Source organism: Ctenocephalides felis, unplaced genomic scaffold (genome assembly GCF_003426905.1).
Source record: "Ctenocephalides felis isolate EL2017-DRISC unplaced genomic scaffold, ASM342690v1 CF-g0.4_SCAFFOLD_01170, whole genome shotgun sequence".
NCBI lineage: Eukaryota > Metazoa > Arthropoda > Insecta > Siphonaptera > Pulicidae > Ctenocephalides > Ctenocephalides felis.
The window spans coordinates 32,419,632-32,439,295 of NW_020537324.1; the positions used below are offsets into that span (position 1 = coordinate 32,419,632).

Consider the following 19,664-nt stretch of genomic DNA (forward strand, 5'->3'; position numbering starts at 1 on the left):
ACATAAAATTTTATCTTGTCTACGCCATTGCTGCGAAATATTCTAATCCATTAAAGTTTTATCCAAGTATCACAATTTGTATGTGTAATATATACATTAGATGTAATAGTTCAATACTCCACTTGCTACTAACAATTTTTCACGGATGGTATTTATTTTAAAATAGATATAAGTGTTAATGTTTGAATTGCATAAACAAATCCTGGTAATTTCATAAATTCTTCATATTTATCTTAGTAGATTACATTCACATACAATCTTCAATGACTGCATCAACCTTCATAAATGTTCAACGATACTTTATTTGAATTAAAATGATTCACGTTTTTAAATTTAGTAAATAATCATCACAAATGGCTAGACTTTAATCAAAATATTCAACATCGGCAAGCTGTCAATAATATGATGACAAACAATGATCTTCTTTCAAATTTTAGCATTGCTCTTCCTCAGCAAATGCAAAAGGCATATTGGGCCGACCTAATGGCGTTTATTGTTAAACAATATGGAGTAGCAACTCATAGTTTAAAAGTCCTGGTGTAGAATTAAAATTAATAGAAAGAATTTGAAAGATTCTATCAGATTTACTGATCTAGAACACATATTTTTCAAATAAAAATCACATTTTAAGGAAAATATATCGTCTGTTCATAATACCTCGAAAATTACGAAAGATGCGCATTAAAGTAAAATGATAAAAATTTAGATTTTATAGGGAAATAAAATGGGATAATAAATGTTTAATATAATGAAAAATTAAATCCATCTTCAACAAATCAATTTGATATTATTCACATAATTGTTACCTCATAGTTTGATCGCTAAAAGCACTTCTAGAGTGCAAATCTCTTCTTTCTCTTCCGCCCGTTTGCGGTCCGCCGTTGTTTCCTGGGGCGTTTGATGAGCAGTGCGGCGGCGGCAGCGGCGGTGGCGGAGGAGGTTCATCAGCATTCGTACTACTGCTGCTCCCATCCCCATCATCTCTTAAGACAGCACCTGATCCACCGCCACTGGACTGATTAGCAGATTGCGATGACCGGCACCTGCTGGTAATTAAAATTTTACAATTAAGAGAAAGTTCACATGATTTTAAGAATTTTTGCAAAAAAAATAATTATAAAAACTTCTTTGATCTAATAGACTTATCAGTATCGTTATATAATTAACTTCCCGCGGGATAAGTTATAGCAAACGTCTAAAAATAGAAAATTTGAGCATATCTTTACGTTTCAGCGCTTTAAGAACATTTTCTCATACCGTAGAAACAATGATCTGTGTATGTGTGTGTATGTATGTGTGGATACAATTTTTCGTCCGCGTTTTCGAGAGCACGGATCAACCGATTTAAATGATTCATAAAGCAATCAATTCTCATTTACAGGGACGTGGTGATAAGTATTTTGCAAAGGCAGTTCCAGGAGTTTCGGACATATGAGCAAAAATGGCAGTTATTAAGAGAACGGATCTAGTTAAAAAAACATTTTATTAGTGTTGACATTGTGAAGAAATTAATAGTCTTTTGATTGAAAGCAAAAAAAAAGCTTTTTTATTTCAAAATTTCAATTTTTTTTATTACCAATTAAAAAAAGTAAAATTATTTTGGTTTCAATTTTAACTCGCGCTAAAAACCTTTAAAATTCCTCGAAAATTTCATTCCAGCAATTTGCCTTAAGGCACAACACCTTGCATCACTAGTTTGTAATAAATATTGAATTTCTGAAGGAAATATAGTGATAGTTAAAACCTAAATCTATCAAACTTCTATTTGAATGCTATTTTTACTATTATAAAAAATTAATTAATCTACTCTTTAAGGTAAACTACTCTTTAAGCCAAGGGACTATTTTTTTCCTCTGAAAGTGTGATGTGACATATAAAAACTTTATTTTTAGCAATGATCCTTAATGGGGTATTCTAGTGTAGAGCGATGAATTTTAGGTCATTTTTAAAGTGTCGTAAAAGAAAGCAATGAATGTTTTTACAATACATTTTTTACCACTTGTTTATTAATATTTTTTAAAATACAAAACAAACATTAAAAAATGAAAAAGTTGAAAATTGTAAAAACTGGCAGCTGATGAAGTGGGTGGTTGATGATTCCAGCCCTCCTAGCCATCGGAAATGCAAAAAATAAAAAGATTATTAATCTACAATGATGTCGCAATCGCCCGAACTCGCGATGAGTAAAAAAATTTTTTTTTACAAATTGGCGACTTAAAAAAAGTGTTTTTTACTGTTTTTTTAAGTTTCTCGATTTTTTTTTTAAATAATAAAAATTGGAATTTGGGGATAATCCAAGTTCGGGCTATAGATAGGTCTATAAACAAGACTCTGAACATTTCAAGTCGATTAAAACTCGAGAAATCGTGTCAACAGTACTGAAAAAGTCTGTTCTGAGAAAAACGTATTTCAAGTTTTGCGTGAAGCCAAACCTGGAGACCGAGTCAGTAAAATGCCTATATCTCCGAAAATAATTCAAATTTTCAGAAACCTTCTTGTACCCATATTCTTAGATAGTTAAACTCTGAATATATGAAATAAAAAAAAATCGATTTTTTTGAATTTCTACACTAGAATACCCCCTTAAGCCTTATCATTACTGTAAATAATTTAAAAAAAAATGAGAATCAATAAGCTAATAATGCTAATATTAATTTTCTTTTTCTCTAATTACTTACCTACAGCCGGCTCCTCCATTTGCAGATCGTTCTTCATCAAGATAAAGGCACAATTCTTTCAATTCTAAGTTGTCTCTAATTAATTCCTGCTGCTTATCATCTAACTGACGAAGTTTACTTTGATATGCCGCAACCTACATAGTTAAATGTATTAATTAGTATGATAACTGAAAAATCAAAAAATGTTTTTCATAACTTTTATGAGTCTTTAGTAAAACTATGAATTTATAAGTGGAACTCCTCCCTAAAGTATTCTATAAACACTATAAGCACTATATATAATTTACATGTTGTCTAATGTGAAAATAAAGACAGAAGAAAAATACAGAATAATAATTCGTACAAGAAGTTTATACATCTGTAAATAGTTGCACCACGATTATTCTATGTCTAAAAGTTGCATAGGCTAGCGGCGAGAGCTAAATGCTACAGAAAAATACGATTCGGTACATCATTTTCATGTTATAATTTAAGTATGTTTTTTGTTTTTAGAAAATAAAGTGAAAATATAATAAGGAAACTAGTATTTAATATATCGGTATTTAAATTGGCAACAAAATATAGTGGAATTCAGCATGTTTCACATTTGTATTTAATATTGTATTGAATATATTTATCAATAAAAGAATAACAAAATAGATAAAATATAAATGATAAAATGATGTAAAACAATATCTTACCTCCTGTCTCATAACGCTGGCAGTGTATCTGCCAAATCTCTGCCATTCTCGAGCCAATTTTCTGCCCTTCTGACGATCATCGTCCAGAAAGCAGCAAAGGTCACGAAGTTCCTAGAATAAAGATCAATAATTTCAATTGCAAATCTCAAGTTAAATAAAAATCTATAATACTTTTAAATCTACATGTATTAAAGACATTACACAATATTATTATTATAATTACATTTGGAAAAACTGTACCTGATTATCATCAGTCAGTCTTCTATTAGCTTCTTTAAGAGCTCTTACTTCATTTGCAAGAGCTTGAAGCTGCTGTCGAACTTGTTCATTCCCGTTAGGTGCATTAGGAATCCTCTGTAAAGGTGGTCCCTGCATCTGTAAAATGTCACCACCGTTATTTACACTTCGAACCTAGAATTATTATACATAATTCACAATATTTTTTGAAGTAAAACTTCCTTAGGCGCGACTAGGTTATAAATCCGTACAAATGCAACGGAAGTGCGTTACGGCCGAGTCGAGTGCCAATGATTTGTCATTCGCTCTCGATATCATTTCTATACGGGTCGATTGTGATTAGTCGCCGTGTATGTGAATAGAGACTGCGGTTGTATGTGTACCGGCATCAACGTTGTATGCGTATGGATATCAACAAGAAAATCGGCATGGATAAATAAACATTTTAAAGTCACATCTTGATTTAATGAAAAATGTCTGAATCAGAAGAATATTTTACTCTGTTCCTTGTAAATAATAAAACAAATTAAACATTTGTGCTGAATCTTTGAAGTTATTAAAATGGAAAATATTTTTTAGGTAGGACAGATATTACAGCTGTTCAAAAAATGAGATTATATCGCTAGCGAAAAAGTAAAAGAAATACAAGCAGTCAATGAATGTATGTAAATTTTAATTACATGAAATTCTTCAAACACAATTACCTGATGAGTGAAGTTGCAAAAACAATATTTGTTTAGGCGTTGTTTAACATAATCCACTGTGAACGAATATTATAGAATTTATTAATCAGCAATTACTTGATTTCTCTAATAAAGGTTCATTTCTAAATGCTAATTACAATGACAAACCGATCATGTCATATTTGAAGTATGATTTTAATTACATTATTATTTTTAAATATTATATATATTTTTAATTCTATTATAAATATATAATTTATAATTCATCATTATATAAATGTGTATAATGGTTGACACTAATAAATGTGTGCATCACGAGTGTTACCATATTACTAATAAACATTATTCAAAATTGTTATATGATGTTTTTTTTTCCTTAAATGCCATGTTGTACAGTAGCAAATAAGTTTTACTTCAATCGCGTGTGAACCTTACGCGCATTCTTTTTTTATATTCTACCAATAATGAATGCTTTTGAAATAATGTAAAAACAACAACTATTTCGTTCATCAGCAGAACGTAACACCTAAGCTATATATGTCAGGCTAGTTTAGACTTGCGGAATATGTCAAGTTGATTTACTATTAAAGATTTCAAACATCTTGACATAAATAGAAACATTCATATTATTCATAACGTGCGCAAAATAAAACCTTAAGACAGATACTAAACGCATCCAATGATGTAGCAAACTGGTTCCAAAATCCAACAGGGCAATAACTAACATAAGTACTAAAGTGTGGATAAACAAAACTTTTACAAACAATTGAGATTACCAAAGAAGCGACTAACGCTTAGAATAATAAAAGCCTTTATTATTTTAAACAAATTATTTGTAAAATCCTCATTCATTTAACTATTTGTTATTCACCTGCACAGCATGGTCTACGCCCTCGTGAGACCTCCGAGACACAAACTTAAGCATGTCGTTTTGCTGGTGATGTAATGAAGCCGAAGGCTGATTAGGAGGAATTCGACGCTGGTCTAAATCTTCACTGGAGGCCCTTCCACTGGATGGTACCAGACTCTGTCGATGAGGCAGTCGACTGTTGTAACCAGTCTGATGTATCGGTGCCTTCAATGGTATCTGGTAAAGATGAAATATACATATTATTTTTCATGAAATGCATGTTTTTATTATCTTCTATATATATAAAAATAAGTCGGGTTTTCCTTCCTGACGAAATAACTCCAGAACGCACGAACCGATTTCGACAATTTTGCATTCGTTGGAAATGTCTCGGGCTCCGTAAGGTTTATAGCTAAGAAAATTAGTAGTGCATGGCATCGTGCCTTAATGCAAGCTGCTGGAACTTCACGCACCGTAATTAAAAATTCGAGAAATAAAAATAATCAATAACTGTTTTAAATAATTTCAGAAAGATTATCTTCTACATATATAAAAATAAGTCGGGTTTTCCTTCCTGACGAAATAACTCCAGAACGCACGAACCGATTTCGACAATTTTGTATTCGTTGGAAAGGTCTCGGGCTCCGCAAGGTTTATAGCTAAGAAAATTAGTTGTGCATGGCATCGTGTCTTAATGCAAGCTGCTGGAACTCCCGCACCGTAATTAAAAATTCGAGTAATAAAAATAATCAATAACTGTTTTAAATAATTTCGAATAGATTATCTTCTATATATATAAAAATAAGTCGGGTTTTCCTTCCTGACGATATAACTCCAGAACGCACAAAACGATTTCGTTTCGTTTATAGCTAAGAAAATTAGTTGAAAATTTGCGAATTAATTATGGATTCACTTTCATTTACTTAGAGAAGTTCAACTAAAAAATACTTCATTTTTGTAATCGAAATAAATTCATTACTGTTGTATAATAAAATTAAATTTTTCCTTTTCAAATTTAAAACAAACAAAAAATTTCTTCATCTTTCTCACGAAACCATCTGGAGGCGAAACGGAGTTCGTCGGGTTTGCTAGTCTATTATATAAAAATAAGTCGAGTTTTCCTTCCTGACGATATAACTCCAGAATGCACGAACCGATTTCGACGATTTTGGATTCGTTGGAAAGGTCTCGGACTACGTGAGGTTTATAGCAAAGAAAATTGAAGAAAGATTTCAACAGAAAAACGGAAAACACTTTCTTTTTTCACATACAGCGTCATCGCTGATACTTAGCATATACTACAAACTAATATTTTTTGTTAACCAATCAAGTCAATCACGTGTATTATGCAAATTTTTATTCAATTTCAACAGCAGGCAATTTTTTTCTTCATCTTTTAATCACCAAACGAAATGTTACATAAAATGTAGCCATCTGGTGGCGAAACGGAGTTCGCACGGTTAGCTAGTAATTTAAAAAAGCTCAACAATTCCAAGAAAATTAAAATGTGAATGAATGAAATGAAAATATATGAATTATTTTATATTATATTAGATTGAAATTTATCATGTCTTGTAATGAATTTGAATATTATTGAATATCATTCTGTATTCTGAAATTAAACTGGATTATGGCCTATCTATATTTGAATCATCTTTATTAGAAGTTATCAAATGTTATTGATATAGTTTAATGTAATGCAGCAAACAATAAGTTAAAAACCGCGAAAATATAAACTTATAATTTTTCAGAAAAGATGCGTCCCGTACGTTTTCGGTCAGGTAATTTTCATTTTTTTTGTCAAATTCATATGCAAGATAAAATAACGTTAAAATCATCTGGCTAAAGTTGGAATACTATTAAAATGTCTCTAGAAAACTTGGAAATTCAATGTGCATTTGTCACACGCTCATATTATAACAATAAATATAAATTTTAGGACATTTACCTTCATGTCTCTAATTGCTTAATATATTACAACATTACAACTATGAGGCATTTGAGTGAATAAATTATTTTGAAATATTAATCGCAATTAATTACACTGTTATAAACTTTTAATATATATTTCTTAACTTCCCGTAGGGTAAGTTATTGATTAGTTTTTGGCAAAAGTCGGTCCAGCCGTTTCGGAGATATGAAGCGGAGAGTGCATAAAATGGAAAATAAGTTTTTGAGAGAACAGTACATTCAATTTGTAATGATAGTAAGAAGTGGTGATTAGTCTTTGGCAAAGACAGGTCCAGCCATTTCGGAGATACGGAGCTAAATATGCCAAAAATCGCAGTTTTTTGATATAACAAAACATCCGATTTGAAGCATTATTCTTTTGCTTGTATTTTTCATTTCGTTTCTAAAAAAAAATTTGAATATCGAAAATAATTTGGATTTTATTTTTAATACTATTAAAATTAAATACTAGATTGAAATTTACTTATAATAATATATTTATAACATATAATATTCTTCGGATATTTTATTATTGTACGGGAAGTTCCAGCAATTTGCCTTAATCCACAACTAGTTCAATATATAATTTTATTTAAGTGACTTACATTTTTACTTCTTTGGCAGCATTGCGTCGGCCACCAATATTTTAATTAAACTGTTGATAAACTAGATACACCACAATGACCACAACAGAAACACCATTGTCAAATTTTATACAAATAAAACTTGTTTTATTCAGAAAATACTCGACAGAAACGGTTATAAATTATATCATCGTGTCACATAAGAATATTCAACATATTTCGCACGTGTACGCGTACGAATATTACCTATTCTTATTCACAGATTGTATGGACCACTTAGTACATCTGATCGAAAATATTTCAAGGCTACTGAGTAGTTTCTTCAAATTCAAACGTAAAAACAAATTAAGTTGTCTTAAACAGAACCGTTGTTCTTCAATACATCAAGATGTGAGGTACATTAATTTTATTTTTTGAAATTCAATTAGTCGATTTAAATAATGCTCATTACGGATGCGTATAACAAGCATTTACAGGTTTACTTTTTACACTTCAAGAATTGAACATTAAGGTAAAATAGAAAGGAGTGATTTAATTTAATATCTCACAACTACAACTTATTAAAATGTTGGCAAAATTCAAGCAACATATAGCTTCAAGAGTATCTGCACTTCAAGAGATGTTTTGGATTCATATTTTAAAAATACAGAATTATACATAAGTGAGTTTGTTAATGAAATCTAGTATGAACATTTTCCATTAAAATATGCTTTTTGACATACGCAACTTATTGTTAGAAAAAGAATTGTCGAAAGTCCAAAATCAAGGCTTTAACGATCATATTTTTGAAAATTCATATCAAAAATGATTTATGTCATAAAACAAAGAAAAGACAAACTTATTTCTCAAGAAAATGTATTATATAAATTGTATTTACGGAGCTACATATTGATATTCAAATAATTAAATACGTTTTTGGTAAAAAAAACAGTGTGCCCATGCAGCATGATCAAATAATTTGTGTCTAATTCGCAATAATTGGTCAAAAAATCTAGATAAATGTAAGATTTTTTTCGAAAAACTGTCATTCGCACAGATATATACAGGGTGTCTCAGAACACAACGTCAAGCTGAAACGGGGTATAAATATTGATCGTAATTATCATGAAAAATATTAGAACAAAAAATTATTGAATATAGTTTGAAAAGTATCAACTTTCAATTGAAACCTAGAGCTTTGTTGAAACTTTGACCTTTTTCAGTTATTGTAGATAATCATTTATTTTGTTGAATTTGGCTCCCTTACTATAAATGACATTTCTAGGACTGTAGTCAAAAATAACCAGGTGACGGCGGGAGTACCGCAGGGCTCGATCCTGGGACCGTCACTTTAACGTCTACATCTACGACATCCATCTCCACTGACACCAACACAACTTTACTTACATTTGCTGACGATACTGCCATATATAAATCTGCACAATCACCTACGCTACCGACTACAAAGATACAGGCACACATAGACAAGCTAACTGAATGTACTGCTAAATGCAGGCAGATCAGGATCAATCCGCAAAAGACTGATTACACTGACTGATTTGGAAAAACTGAAAGTAATGAGAAATGAAGTTGAGTGGTCCAAAAATGTCAAATACCTTGGTGTGACATACGGGATATTAAATCTACTGTGACCTCTCTTGAACCATAACAGTCGGTTGAGCGTGAACAACAAGCGGACACTATATCTCACACATATCAGACCTATAATGACATATGCTGCTCCAACATCGAACGCGACGACTAAGACCAACTTACGGAAACCACAGACAGTACAAAATAAGACACTACGACTAGTACTTTACAAAATAAGGGACCCATTGACTAGACATTACTCCTCTACAAAATATATACATGAACAGATTGACGTACCGACAATAGTCGACCATATAAAGGAGCTCACTGAAATTTTTTCCCAGAAATGTGGGGATCACCCTAATACCAATATCGTGGGTCTTGATCAATTTACTAAAGACATAGTTTGTTATAGCAAACACGCCATGCCAAACTATATCCTAATCGATCCATAGCAGCAGATGATATTTGGCTCGTCACTGATTTTCCTTCAAAGCGAATAAATCTTTTGTTTTGTTTTTCTTTTTTGTGTAATTATTTATTAGTATAATTATTATTATGTGATTTTTTTGGAGGAAAAATTTTTTCTTTCCTTTTTTTGTCACACAATCATGGCATAGCTTTAATAATCTAAATACTTATTGTTTTAATAGAATGACGGATACTATACCTACGGCTAAATACCCGAACGAAATGAAAAATATGATGTATATTTATATTTATTGGAATACATTTATTGATTCACACTCAAAAATAATTACAGAATTGTCCAATAAGTTATTCAAAATTTTGTAGAATTTAAAATTTTCAAAATGGGAAACCAGCCTTTCAAAAAATTTACTAAAGTCTGTTAGCAAGTTTAATCAAAAGTTTGCACATTTATTCAGTATTGTAGAATATAAATATTCTTTATAGTTTTGTAATAAGAAAACTCGAGGAAAAGCATAAAAACCAAAAAATTACATGATAATTTTTTTTATGATACTATGATCCCGTTACGGCTTGACGTTGAGTTCTGGCAGACACCTTGTATATACGCTCCTCTTTTTCCGTAAGTCTCATTGTTCTATATTCTGAATGGTCTTAAAAATTATATTTTAATTTATCTTTCAACACCAATTATACATTCTTACAATAGTCACCCACACACACATTTTAACGCAAAGGGGAATATACTAATATTTTTTTGATGTATTCATAGAAATTGATTAGAATTTCTACTAACAACAATGATCTGCATCTTACTAATACAAAATGTGCATGCAGCTGGTCTGTTGCCATAGGAGCGCATTATTAGCTGTTAAATAATAATATATACCTATAAGACTTATATTATAAGTGATGCTAATTCAACTCACCCCTTGGCTGGTAGTTTGCTGAGGCCTGATCTGTTTCGATTGATCTTGCGTCACAATAGGGTGTCCCCTTAGCGGTTGCTGTTTAATTGAATGTGGCTGCGGAGGTGGCTGGTACCTCGGAGGTACCTGCTGGTGATGTTGCTGCGTTTGCCCGTCCTGAGGAGGGCCCAAAGCGTTTGGATTCGGTGCGACCTGCGCTTGATACTGTTGAAGCAGTGGTTGCTGCTGTACTATCTGCTGATGGTGGCCGTTCGATGGAATCGGAATACCGGACATGGTCGCAGCAATGTTATTTTAACTCTTGAAAGGCATAGTTTGGTCATGCGTGGAGATAGGATTTCTGTAAAATATTATAATTAATTAATATCACATTATTAAGATGTAATCGGTTTTACGGCAAGTTGCATGAACTTCCCGAAATGTGTAATAATTAACTTCCCGTCGGACAAGTTATAGTAATCGCAAAAAAATCGAAAATGAAAATTTTTATATATTTTTACGTTTCAAAGGTTTCTCAACATTTTGGCATACGTTAGAAAAAATGAATGTATGTGTGTGTATATGTGTGTGTGTGCGTGTGTGTGTGTGCGGATACAAATTTTCGTCGACGATTTCGGGAACACCGATCAACCGATTTAAATAATTCAAAAAACATTCGATTCATATTGATAAGGAGACGTGCTGATTAGTTTTTAGCGAAGGCAGGTCTAGCCGTTCCAAAGATACGGGGCAAAAAGTGCCAAAAACGGTAACTCAGTTTTCAAGAGTGCGGAGCGTCCGATTTTAATCATTCAAAAAACATTTTACTTGTATTGACAAGATAAAGAACTGATCAATTTTCATATAGGCAGGTCTAGCGGTTTCGGAGATCTAATGGAAAAAGTAAAAAAAAATGTCATTTGGCGGTCAAAAATGATCATTAGACATATGCGCATCAAATTATCAGATATTTTATAGAGATTTTAACAATAAGTATAAATTTTGTTTGCATTCCTATGGGTTCCGTACCAATGTTTATTCGGTAGACGCCGACGAGGCGCTTACGCGCTTTGACATTTTGTCTCTATGCAGTTAAAGTAGTACGATTGCTTTGAAAAAAAGTTCAGAATTTCCAAAATATGTCAAAATAAAGAAAACATTCTTTTTTTTTCAAAAAAAAAAATTTTTTTTCTAAAAAAGTAATTTTTTGTCAAATTCCTAGTTTCTCAAAAATCTAATTTTCTCGAAGAAATTTTTTTTCAAAAATGTTAGTCGTTTAAAAAAAAAATAATATTTGGTACGGAAAGTTCCAGCAATTTGCCTTACGGCTGGATGCCATGCGCCCCACTAGTTTTTCAACAATTAATTACAAGACCTTGTGCCAGCGAATCTTTACCAAAAACTAATCAGTAGCTGCTATTTACAAAGAAGCGGCTTGGTTGATCGTCTCGCAAAATTTACAAACGCTAGACCCTATCGAGTTACATCAAACTGCTTATTTTACAAATAGGCCCGCCCAGCAGTTTTTGAGAAAACGTCGATAAACACACAGACACATACTTTTTCCAAATTTGGTCTCATTCGATTCAGAATGGCTTAAAACGTGGAGAAAACAAAAAAAAATAGCTAATTAGATGAAAACAACTTCTCCTTCGGGATGTTAATAAAAAAAATCTATCGTTTGCTATTATTGACTCTTAAGTATTTCTTAAAAACAACCTTCAAGAAAGCACACCGTTTATGATCAAGACCTACATTAAATTTTATAGTCTAATCGTTGGAAATCGAAACAAGATTCAATCACCTTTCTAAAGACCGATAAATAACATCAATACCTATTCAAGCGAATGTTAAATGATAAGTTAACTTTTATGAGATGATTTTATAAAATTTATGAAATAACAGCTGCAATATGCAGCCAATGCAAAATATAAATTACATAGACACATTTTTTACGAAGATAGAACTATATATATCTTTGATCTCCTATATATGGTATTTTGTCAGAAATATCCATCGGAAAAGTGGGAACTATTAACTTAATTTAGTTCTTGTAAAAGTACTTTTTTAGAGTAAATTTACACTTATTTTCCTATTTTGTATTGTTTACATCTTTTCCAGGGTAAAGAATCAGTTCATCGTCATATGTAAGCTCATATAATCCTCAATATCATATCAATCCTCATATAAAAGTTATACAAAACATCTGTTGAATCTAATTTAAAAATAATAAAGCATCTTATAAAACAATTAAATAACGTATACTTAAAAATTATAGTAAGGTCTCATAAACTAAACAACAGTGCTCACAAGGAAAACTAACAACGAAAGAAAATACTTTTGTTCAAGATTTTCAAATATGGTATGTTTTATATCCTGATAGCTTGATTCAAGGCGATGGCTGATCACACATCTGTTTTCCTCTACTTTGACGTTTTTGAGATAATGGTGGTAGATCTTTCTACCCGCGGAGCTTTTACACCCCGGTCTATCCTAAGGGAAAATTTGTGTAACGACTTATTTCTTTCGGTTACGAAATTCATTTTAACCGAACTAATAAAATTCCTACAAAGTATTGGCTGAAATGAAATCATTTAAAATAATCATTGGATTCAATTAGCTTCTCCATATATTTCATTAGTTAACTTTGGAGAACTATCTCTGGTTAATTTAGAACAAGGAGTGCTAGACTATATGTGCTAGCCAAGGGCGAGCAACCTTTTTAACACGCGGGCCAATTTAAATTTTAAAATTTTATGGCGGGCCGCACGTAATTTATATATATATATATATATATATATATATATATACTAGCTGACCCGGCAAACGTTTAGCCACAGGAAATATTTTCAGAAAATCATTAGTAAAAGAAATGACTAACTAATTCTGAATGTATAATTATGTGGTATATGAATGAGGGGCAGCTAACACAAATTACATTGATAATTTACCTACTGAAATGCTGAAATACTGACATCTATATTTGAATTATGTTATGCTATGCTTAGCGAAACGAGTGAGGTTTCAATAACTCTGAAAAAAAATCAGTTTTCTTTCAAAAACAGTTTTATCTTCATATATATTATTAAATTTTAATTTTTTTTTGCTAAAATTGCTCCTTTTGCAAGACAAGTACAATAGGATCAGTTATTTTTATTGGAATTAACCCTTTCGTTGCCAATATCTAAGAATTGTTTTTAAAACGTTGCAGCTGACAGATAAATTTAGAATTTTTTATAAACTCAGAAAATTTTGATCGAATTTCAATTAAAAATGTTCACAAAAATAGCGATAAAAGTTAATTCATCGATCACCGAGCTATGTAAAAACTGATTGGACTACTTAAATGACTATTATATAATAATGAAAATTTGGAGTTGTATGTAGTTTACCATTCCGCATTAAAAAAAATAAAATAAAGAACATAATAAATTGCTTTTTCTTTTTGAATAAAATTGAAGGTTTTCTATAAACTCAAAAGTCTGAACTAAAATTAAGTCAAAAGATTTATTGACTGAGCGCGGGAATTATTCCGTAATTGCAACAAAATTAGAAAATTGCCACAAGAACAAAAATTAAAAATTAAAAAAATATTATATTATATAATTACGAGTGTATAAGTGTTTATAAATATTACTACAAAATAAAAACAAATAGTTGAACAGAAAAACTAATTTACTTAAAAACTTTAACCCTCCGTCGGTCGGCGTGGTCTGGCCAGACTTTTTTCCACTTCAATTTAAAAAAAATAATACTTCTAGTAATCCTATCGACTTGAAATTTCTTGACTTTTCCTAAAAATTTATCAGCTATCGATCAATGAAAAAATAAGGACAAAAAAATGTACAGAAGGATAATTATAAGGATATTAACTTTTTTATACTTCGAACGGTCGGAAAGGTCTGTCTAGACACCCATACATTTTGTATAAAATATACGCTTTTTGATATATGTAAACCAGTATTTTGTCTTTTTTCATGGTATTTTCTATTCAAAGTGCGTTGTATATATTCTTTGCTATGTGTTGTAACATGAATGTTAGTATTTTCATGACGAGAGTTCCTTGAAAACCTACCAAACTTATTGGTAATCGCAAACACTGAAAATCGGATGAGTAATGCACACATTAGCAACAATTTTTCTACCCGTACTGCGTTCGAAAATTTTTTTGGCAAACCTTTAGTGAAACAATATTTTCACTTTGAGTTTTACAGCTCATTTCAAAGGCGACGCACCTCATTTCGTTTTCATTTGAATTTCACATTCATTTCAAAGGCGCCGAAAATGAATAAATATTGTTTTTCATTGATATAAAACAGAAAAATTAACAAAAAGCAACGTTTTTTTTATATTTCTTGATTTTTTTTATATAATCGTTAATATATAAGACACCAAAAACTCATTTATCCCATATAAATGCATGTAAAATGAATGGTGGTCCAGCCAGACCTTTCCGACCGTTCGAAGGTAAAAAAATATCCGACCGACGGAGGGTTAATAAGAAATTTGGCACTGCTTTATTACATAAGCTGATCAATATCAGCCTTTTTTTTAATTTCGTTCTTTATTTTAATTTTTTTAATGCGGAAAGTAGCAACGCGTATGCAGTTTTGATATGTTTTACTCAGTTGTGATGGATGGTAATGTTTTATGAATTTCATAGTTGAAATTAATACAAGTCCACAAAAAAAAATTGTCTTAATCGGGTGTGTGACATGTGCTTTCAAATGTAATAAATATATAGTCAAAATTAGGACACAAAATATGGAAAAAACATTTAACAACTGGCACAATCTTCAATCTAGATTTTTTTCTTAATGGATTAAACATTTTCCAGCTATTAATTATTATCCTTCTCTATTCTGGACCTGTGTAATTGTTCGCACACATACGTACTTCCAAAAAAACAATTATCATAATTTGATTTGCGTTTTTTTTTTCTCAAAAGCGAAAATAAAATATTTATAACTGTAGTAGAATAGACACCTTAGTGAAAGAAAATTTCTCAGGGCTAACATTAGATTTATAAAAAAATCGATGTTTACTGAAAAAATACAATTTTTAAATCTGCATTATTTTGCATGCTATATTATTTGTATGGAGAATAGTAAAGAAAACATTTACATGAAAACAGCTGTCTTGTTACCTTTGAACATTTGGAATCACAATTAAAATTTGTTCACTTTTTTTTTCTAAATATGAAAAGCGAAACACGAGATTCTGCAAAAGATATTATGATTTATTACCAAAATTACTAAAGTACTACAAATGTTTTTTCATATCCAAAAACAATTTATAAATATCGCCATTTGGGTCGTATACTCCTTTAAGCATTGCATCACCATTAAGCTAACGTACTTTAGTATTGAAAAACACATTCACGATGATTTTACCCTCGCGACTTTATAAGATTTACTTATTAAATTATTTTAAAATTAGAAATGTGTTGTTGCTATGCTCTCGGACAAGTTTTCTTGCAATAAATTAATATTTATTTCATCAGGAAATGCATTTTTCTGGGAACAACAGTTTTTAACAGTATTTGACTGACAACAAAATTAGTTCTTACAGCCGTATTTGATAAAATATCTAAAAAAATAATCTGTAGTTAAGAAATGCTTCGCGGGCCGCAGAAAAGCATCCGGCGGGCCGCGGGTTGCTCATCCTTGTGCTAGACTATATGTCGTTTAAGTGACAGACTTAAACGACATTTGCGGATATGTATATTTAGCCGGATATATTATGCAGTCTGTCTGTTATATCTAACTGTAGGAAAAGTAAATACAATGTAAAAATAAATATCAGCCGTTGTAAAATATTGCCATAGTTTTTCTGAACTAAGTTCATTGTCTAATGCATGTGTGAAATAATTCATAAAACAATCATCGTTAATTCGTTCGTATTACAAAATAATTACGAAATCATTGCAGATGCGTGACTGGTAACCAGTTTCTCACAATCCGTAATTAAAAACAAATTCTAACCATTAATTATATTTCAGTATTTTTCTTTATTAAGATAATATGTTCAAATCCACAATATAATTAAGATAAGAACTCCGACGCAGTACTACATGCGTGTTCATTAGCTACCTGTAACTTTATATTTATTGCAAATTGAATATGAAAAAATAAATATACTGGTCACGCATCTAACAAGTATATTTTGATAGAAGTTCCACTCAAATGTTAAAAACAAATGAAAACGTTACATTGTATTTAAAATATAAAAAATTAATCATTAATTTATTATTCATTATATTTTAACCAAATTTTTTAAAATGGTGTTTGCAAACTATATTATCGTAAAGTGTTTGTTATAAAACTGAACCAATATAAACCAACCAACTATAACCAATTTTTTATACACATTTCTAAGAATTTGGGACCGATTCTGTCGCATAATCGCATAACAGACCAATGTTATGGCAAGGCCATGTCACGCTCCAACATTCATACATTATGCTACTAAATCATACGGAACACTGTCAAAATGTCATGTATTTGCTGTGCATTCAGGCGTTTTACACATAAACTGCAACGTCACTTGTATGTTATGAAGCTGTGTCACAAAGACCCTGTTACCTAAGATCTTTTTCTTTACATGTATGCCGTTTCCAGGTTAGATTTTCAATTTGACAACCTGAGAAATACGCCTAACTCCACACCAACCACATGGCTTTTGTCAAAATTTAGTATGAAATGTTCTTCATAAGATGGCCTTGCCATAACATTGGTCTGTTATGCGGCAGAATCGGTCCATTTAAATGACAATATTACGAGTGGTGAATGAAATAATTTAATATATTATCAAATCAGGTTCAGAATAAATTAATTTCGTAATAAATATGCACTATAGATTATGCTGTATAAACAAATTTAGGGGCCAATTCCCCGGTAAAATCGACTATAACATATTGTTGTTATAGTACTAATTAATAACTGTCAAAATGCTTTATAATTGCTGTGCGATCGCTTTACACTTAAAATCTAACTTCAAGTATGTGTTATAAATGCACATCAGAAAGACGCAGTTACGATTTGTTTATCTAAGGATAGATTTTATATGTGAAACGCCTGACTGCATAGCAACTACATTGCATTTTGACAGTTTTGACTCACATTTTATCGAAATTCGAAATTTTATATCCAAACACACACATACATCAATTTTTTCTAACGTATGCCAAAAAGTTCAGAAACCTCGAAACGTAAAAATATGTAAATAAATTCTTTAAAAAAAAACGAAAAACGTTAATCATCTGTTTTAAATTATGTTATTAAGCAAATAAATCAAATATGCAGGTTATTTACTATCATTACTGTGGATAGTGGATGTATAGTATTTAAATTTATTTCCCTGTCATGAACAGTTGATTCAATGTCGAAAGTAGTCAAATAATCAACTAAATAATAAATAAACTAGTGGGGCGCATGGCATCGTGCCTTAAGGCAAATTGCTGGAACTTCCCGTATCAAATAACAATTTTTTTTTTAAAGATTAATATTTTTGAAAAAAAATTACTCTGAAAAAATTAGATTTTTGAGAAACTATAAATTTTTGATAAAAATTTACTTCTTTTAAAAAAAAAGAGTTTTTGAAGAAAAATTTATTTTACACTATATTTGGAACAAAAAAAAGTTGTTCATAAAAACTTTAGAAAAACTGAGGTCATCATCAACTTTTACTGATTTATTCAATACATAGTTTGCTGAAAAAGGCAATTTCACTATATTTATATTTTAAACTATATTTTTATTATAAACTATATATTCGTAATTTAAATTGTTTATACAAATTTTGCAGTTGCAGATAGATAATTATGATGAATAAACAATTGTTTCAATTCTACAGTGATAAAAGTACAAAAATGAATAAAATATAAAATTATTTGTTTAATTATTAATAGCTTTGAAAAAAGTCGTTGGAATTTTTCTTAGGAAATAAAAATGTGAGGAATTTGATTAACAACTTTTTGGTTAGGCTATAAAGAGTACCTATTTTTTTTTTTTTGAACAGCAATCAGAACCTTACGTCCTATGAGCTGTTGGGCTAAAACTTCTCCTTACTTCGTATTTTTAGATGGTAACCCAATGGTTAATCCATCCATATTTGATGATTTTTGTTATTAGAATTAATCTAATAGAGCTGACTTTTTATTGGTGCAGCAATGCCGGGCAAGGGCTGGAAACATATTGCTATCTATATTTCCAAGTGAAAATCGTTGTCACTGCTGCCTGACAACAGGCTGCTCGAAGTGGGTATCGAACCCGGGACCTCTGAAACAAGTCCCGTTAACCGCTTACCTACGGGCGAGCCCACCTGATTTTTGATTCCCAAAAATACTGTTGTAATAAGCGCAGCATATATTTGAGCGAAGACAAAAACAGTGTCATGGATAAAACAGGAAAGAACAAAAATAGGAAACCCTTTAAACGCTCAGAAAACAAAGACAATCTAAGTTTTTTTGATTAATTTAAATTGTATATCCAAGCTACGTGACATATCGATAGAAAACAGACAAACAATGCAAATAATGCCCCATTGTGTTTTCTCACAACAGTAGCACGTATAACGATAAGCAGAGCGTTAAAGTTATCTTTTGATTTTGAAAAGCGCTGGTCGTAAAAAATAAAGAATAATTGAATAAGTGTCGAGTGAGTGAACCGCGTGGGCTACATAGGTAAATCGAATACGCATGCGATAATCGGGTCAAATACGAAAGTGGCACGCCTCGACCGGTCACTCATGATCACTGTCAAATAAATAAAATTTATGCGCTAGTGCTGAGTTAAGTCAGGGGTCGGCAACTAATTTGAGGTAGGAACATTTAGATACATTTGAACTAGATGTGAAAACAAACCAGAGACAGTTAGCTTTGATAAAAGCTGAAAACATGTAAATAAAAAAATTAATTGTCTAAATTACACAAATTCTTGTAAAATTTATGTTTTCATACTTAGCATTGTTTGGAAATGTGGTTTAGGAAGTTTTTTAAAGTATAACTTCTTTAGGCGAGACTAGGGAGTAAATCTGTACAAATACAACGGAAATAGCGTTACGCCCGTTATCGCTCTGGATGAAAACATTTCT

The 19,664-nt window shown here is 31.0% G+C and overlaps 1 protein-coding gene across 1 annotated transcript in view; it reads right to left on the bottom strand.

Annotated features, from left to right (window-relative positions):
• The window catches only part of LOC113366614 (coiled-coil domain-containing protein 85C-like), a 31,331-nt gene that overhangs the window by 2,023 nt on the left and 9,644 nt on the right, over positions 1–19,664 (bottom strand). The window contains exons 2-7 of the mRNA XM_026608247.1: positions 10,593–10,932; positions 5,150–5,365; positions 3,599–3,733; positions 3,359–3,469; positions 2,679–2,812; positions 807–1,046 (exon numbers count right to left, since the gene is read on the bottom strand). Of these exons, the coding sequence (XP_026464032.1) occupies positions 807–1,046; positions 2,679–2,812; positions 3,359–3,469; positions 3,599–3,733; positions 5,150–5,365; positions 10,593–10,868 (1,112 nt within the window). The 5' untranslated portion in view covers positions 10,869–10,932. The remainder of the gene's footprint in view (positions 1–806; positions 1,047–2,678; positions 2,813–3,358; positions 3,470–3,598; positions 3,734–5,149; positions 5,366–10,592; positions 10,933–19,664) is intronic.